This window comes from Nicotiana sylvestris, chromosome 12 (assembly GCF_000393655.2).
Source record: "Nicotiana sylvestris chromosome 12, ASM39365v2, whole genome shotgun sequence".
NCBI classification, from domain to species: domain Eukaryota; kingdom Viridiplantae; phylum Streptophyta; class Magnoliopsida; order Solanales; family Solanaceae; genus Nicotiana; species Nicotiana sylvestris.
The window spans coordinates 78,121,478-78,127,291 of NC_091068.1; the positions used below are offsets into that span (position 1 = coordinate 78,121,478).

The following is a 5,814-nucleotide window of genomic DNA, read 5'->3' on the forward strand; positions in this document are numbered from 1 at the left end:
AACACATATATAGCACAGAAGACCACAAAATACTACCTTTATCTAAACAATGCCAGGGAAGAAATAAATCATATACTATATTATAAGCATGAACATTTTTAATTTACTAAAATATCCTTTAAAAACTGAATGGGCATTTTACCCCTAATCAAACACTATACACTCCTGTAACCAAGTTAATTTCTACATAAAATTTGTATTCCTATGCGTGCATTATTTCAATGTAAATGACTTCCTTAAATTAAACACCAGAAAATAAATGTGTAATATTAGGACTAACTTAAATTTCTCCCGGTTGCCTTTCCTTTTCTGTGAGTGAAAAAAACGCTTTCATATGATAACACCAATGCATGTATGAGAAAATGACTTTTTAGTTTCTCTTCATTATTTACCAGATAATTATTTTGAGTTTTAAGAGCAACCAATATTAAGAGACCCACATGAGGATACCTCGACAGTGGAAGCATCAAACTCCACAATTGGGCTTGACAAAAATGATCATTCCAGTTTGTTGCTTCCCCTCAAGAAGGTGATTTTGTATAAACAATCTTCCTCTATTCTTTGAGTTTCAGGAAGCAATTTAAGCTGATTTTTCACTGTTTTTTCCCCTTTTGATTGATTCTTCAATATTTATGTGTTAACTAAGGTAAAATGTCGATTTATATATATATATATATATATGTAAATAACAGGGAACAACTGGGACGAATATTTTGATCTTCCACATGTTCCAGGCTGAAGGGGCGTATTTTTCTCTATATCAATTCTCATGCTCATATAAAACTAAAGAAGAGTAGTGGTGCAATTGATGATTCTACCATTGAAAAGATTGAGAACGTTTCCCTGTGAGCGCATAACTCAGCTTCTTTCTTGGAATTCTTCTGCAACTAAGTGTGCATTTTATACGGTTTTGCTAATTATATAATAAGTTGATGAATTGCGTGTCTTTGTGATGGGTCGCAAGAGTTAGTAATAATATTTCTTTCAATTTTATATCCAGAATACGTCTAGATGTTTAACAGTACACTATGAAGGTTATATATTTATTTCACAAAATAGTTAATGTCGAAAGGAAGAGGATTTCAGGAAATTTATTCTAACCTAATTCTTTCGAAATTTTTTATTCTAATCAACGGCCTCTTACCAGGTGATATTGAGGAGGGTCGGACCCTTTTTTTATTTGTTTCTCTCTTTACTGTTCAAAGAAGAGATAATTTTGTTAAGCGTATACGCACTTTGTATGAGAAAGAAAAGAAAGGATATAAACATAGTGGTTGTTAAGCTATTTGGATTAGTCTTTTTGTATTTGACCTTTGATATTACTCTACAGCAGCTACATCTCCACTTTAGAGTATTTTTAATCAAATTGTTTAGATTGTTTTTGGTAATCTTCCATTTTCTAAAGTTTATACCGATTACTATGAGATATACCGTGTCCAGAAACTAGTAAAATAATATATGGAAAGACAAGTGGCTGCCATCATGCGAGTCAGAGTACAAAATATTAGTACATGAAAATTAACCTAAAGCTACTACAAGGTACCATCATGTTTTTTACAAAGAGGGGAAAAAAAGGTTAACAAAACAATAGTTTTGCAATAAGCCAATTCTCCTTGCAAAAGAAGGATCTCGTAAGGTACATAAAATAAAAACATAACTGCAAAAATTATATCATGCCTCCTAAGCCTGTCATAACAAAGAAAGGTGGTTAGAAATTACAGCCTTGAAATGATCAATGAATTCCTGTGTGATAATCTCACGTACCTTGCTCGCAATGTTGTTGGAGAGCCAGTCAAGTCCCTCGTAAAGTCCTTCCCCGGAGGTGGCACATGTACTCTGAATGTACCTGCAAGGCAAAGTAAGAGGTAAGAGGTTCAGTAATGATAGAACACAACTCATTTTCATCTGCAGCACCGTGCATACAACGCAAGGATACTAGCAAAGGGTATCAAACTCAGCCACAATATATACCAGTGACGTTGACGGAGGGAGTGAAGACCAAGCTTATCAGTAATCTCAGCAGCGTTCATAGCATTTGGAAGATCTTGCTTGTTGGCAAACACAAGCAGCACAGCGTCCCTCAGTTCATCCTATAAGTACATTAGTAAATTTTTTGAGAATACGAGATAATGAGCAATAAGAAACTAATACCATATACCTTTATAACCCAAAGAGTTGGTATATAGGTCGTTTCAAGTCTTTTAGCGGCATCATTCCTGAATTATACTCTTTTACATCCAAACTCCCGCTCAAGGTTCATTATAAGCGCGCATACACACACACACACACATAGAGAGAGAGAGAGAGATGAATTGCATTACCTCATTCAACATCCTGTGCAGCTCGTCTCTAGCCTCAACAACACGGTCCCGATCATTACTGTCAACAACAAAGATGAGTCCTTGCGTGTTTTGGAAGTAATGTCTCCACAGTGGCCGAATCTGGAAATATCAATAAATATGACCGACTATATCAGGTAACACCATTAATAATTTCAGCCAATAAGTCATTTCCTGGTATCAAAAGCTCCAAGTCCAAAATACCTATAGAAAGACTAGATCTAGATGAACCTTTTTATTTGTCGATAATAAAGACTAGATAGAGCTAGATAGGCATTAGCCACTCGACTAGGCAAAGCCATGGCAGAAATGAATTTGCAAGATAAACCGTGCATATGATGGTTGGAGTAGGAAGAGAAGTTACTGTTCAGTTCTTTCTGTCTTTCTGAGAGTAGGGTGTTCCTGGTGGGTCGATATCTCACAGAAGAAAAACAATGTGAAAGAAAAATGGACATTATACCAAGCCAAAAAGAAACCAATAAAGGAAAGGAACATCAATCTCTATCTCAAGCCTATTAGAGCAGAAACACTAACAGGAAAAAGAAAATAAAATTCCAGAAACCAAAGCATGCTCCATCTTTATCCAGCCACTTGAAGGATGGTCATTGTGATGTTAATCCAAATTAATGAGGTATTGAACTTCCTATGTTTGCTGCTTTTTTCCTGATGAGTTAAAGAGATTTCCTATGTGATGACAATTTTAGAGAATTAATGTCACAGATAACCAGACTTTTGTATTTTATGGCACCAAATACCTTGTCCTGACCACCAACATCCCAGACAGTGAAACTAATGTTCTTGTACTCCACAGTCTCCACGTTAAATCCTGACAAGAGAGAGCGTTATTGCAGATAATACCAAGAAATCGATAAATAGAATTACGGCAGCTATTAACATGTTCAATGCAAAGAAGCCATACCATTAACAGAGGACAAAACTGTAATGAATGTAATCAGTTTCCAGCACTAGTTCAGTTTGAAATATAACGTCTCAAATTTAAAATAAAACATGAGATACTTTCTTCTGTTCTAACAATTAAAAATAATTTCTACCATTCGGGTCAACAGTGAATTTATCTCTCTCTTTTCCCTAGTGTGTGTGCACAAGTGGATTAGAGTACACATCCACCACCACCACCAACCCCTTCCTAAAAGCACCTTAGGAAATACTTTTTCAGAAACCATAGAGCATGAAGAATCCAAGAAAGGTGAATCACTCGGTCAACTACAGAGTCTAACTAATAGCAGCAGAGTGAAAGTAGCACTATGTTAGGTACCAGCACAAGATCAGTACCACGAGCAATAGACGCTACGTGCAGCATACACAACATAATAGCAGAACTTACCAATGGTAGGAATAGTGGTAACAATCTCTCCCAGTTTGAGCTTGTACAATATGGTTGTCTTACCAGCTGCATCAAGACCTACCATGAGAATTCGCATTTCCTTCTTGGCAAATAACCGACTGAAAAGCTTAGTGAAAGACAACCCCATCTTTAAAACTGCCTGTTATACCAAAACCAAAAATCAGACAGCTGTACAGCTTCATTAGGTTTCACATGCGCAAAGGTTGTATTGCCAGTTGACACCTCACAATGAGAACAAAAGCTGAGCAGCCAAGCCAATTATAGCAAGGGACTTGATAATTTTTAAAACCTCTTCCTTCATTACAGTTTGTTTATCCAAAGCAATAATTCGAATTCTTTTTCCAAACTTCATTCAAAGTTTCAGACTCCTACAATTGTTTACAGTTTCCTCATATCTTTTCTCATCTTATATTCCAGTCTATCTCATCAATCTAGAAAATACAGTAGGACAAAAACAACAACAACAAAAAAAAAACAAAGGTTTCCCACAAGTGGGGTATGGGGAGGGTAAGATGTACGCAGCCTTACCCCTACGCCTAGCCCTGGAAGGGCAGAGAAGCTGTTTCCGATACAATTACGCCTCAGTCACAAGTTAATATCCATTTCGCTTCATTTGGACTCCTTTAACTACAATACTCAATAATTTGGACTTTGGCGGTTCTCTAACACATACCGATTTTTACCATATTCAACAAAAAACTTTCCGAAATCATACAAAATCAAGCGAAAAAGCACAAGAGTCAATGAAATCAAGGTCTGTAGCACGTAAATCGGAGTTTTGGACAATGAAACAAATAACTAAATCCCGATCCACACAATTTAACTCGAAACCCTAAAAGTAAAGGCGGATAAGTCATCGCAACTGCAAAAACTATATACATAAATACAAACAAGATCAATAATAATTAACTGTACATCCATAGAGAATTATAAATTCACATATTTAATCATCAATTTAGATCCCCTATTAGGTAACATCTCAATCAAAAATATATAGGTACAATATTATAACTTTTGCAAAATCAATTGTTCTATGTCGAAATTTATTTTGAATAACGAATTCAAAGAATTGGAGAAGGAGTTCTTACGTGGGAAAAAAAGCTAGTAGCTGATTTGGAAGAAGAGAGGGCAGATTTAGGAATATGGGAAGTCCCTACGATGTGATGAAGAGCAGCCTAGCAGCCTTTTTAAGAAGAAGAGAAAAAGAAAGATTTTTTTTTTAAGCTAGCACTAATAAATTGGGAATTTATCAAACATTTGGCATAAAACTCTATTTATAGGTTCGAAAATATATCCTTATATATAGAGAGAGTATCGGGTAGGGGTGGGTATCGGTGAGTTCGGTTTAGTTGTGAATATTATCGATTCGACATATCGGTTATCGATTTATAAATATATTAAACCGATAATCGAATCGATAAGATATAGATTATCGGGTATCGGTTAATCGGTTATCTATCGTTATCGGTTCGATTATCGATTTACCCGATAAGACAACTCAATTTAGAGAAAAAAAAGGATAACACTAGTTGATCTTATTACGTTGACCCTTTCAATTATGCTCTATAGTGTGAGCACGTGATTTTTGTTTCGCACGACAATCGCTCCAAAAGAAATAAAAAATAATAATAATTGGTCCTGCTGTACAATTTTTGGATTTCTCTGCAGCACTTTGTTGATTTACTTGTAACTTTTGTCCATTTTTATTTATTTAGCTATTTAAAACAAAATACAAAAAATGTGTGGGTCATGCATAATTCGAACCGTAATCCGGTCGTCAAGTAGAAAATCATAAATAGGCATCTTCGTCCGTGATTTTGATTGGTTTGATTTTACCTGTTCTGAAATATTTTAGTATGTGTGCAAATAATTGTATTGAGTGTGTATTTAATTTTTAATTTGATTTTTTGCTTAAGTTTTGTTTTCAAAATAAAAAAGAAAAAAAAAAGAAAAAAAGAAATAATCTTCTTCCTCCGGATTGGGTCAATTTATTAAAATTGGCCCAAACAAACAATGCCCAAACCAGGCCTACCGGTCCAGTCCAGCTGATACCCAGGGTGTCCAAACGACGCCGTTTTGGTCCAAACCGATCTGGGCCGTTGATCTCAG

The 5,814-nt window shown here is 35.4% G+C and overlaps 1 protein-coding gene across 1 annotated transcript; it reads right to left on the reverse strand.

The window, feature by feature from the left end:
• Positions 1-1,459: 1,459 nt before the first annotated feature.
• Positions 1,460-4,977, reverse strand: LOC104210332 (ADP-ribosylation factor). The gene is made up of 7 exons (XM_009759212.2): positions 4,794-4,977; positions 3,685-3,844; positions 3,095-3,165; positions 2,322-2,441; positions 1,972-2,090; positions 1,765-1,846; positions 1,460-1,686 (listed from the first exon to the last, which is right to left on the reverse strand). The coding sequence occupies exons 2-7, from the start codon at positions 3,830-3,832 to the stop codon at positions 1,681-1,683; spliced, it is 546 nt and encodes a 181-aa protein (XP_009757514.1). The 5' UTR covers positions 3,833-3,844; positions 4,794-4,977; the 3' UTR covers positions 1,460-1,680.
• Positions 4,978-5,814: the final 837 nt, after the last annotated feature.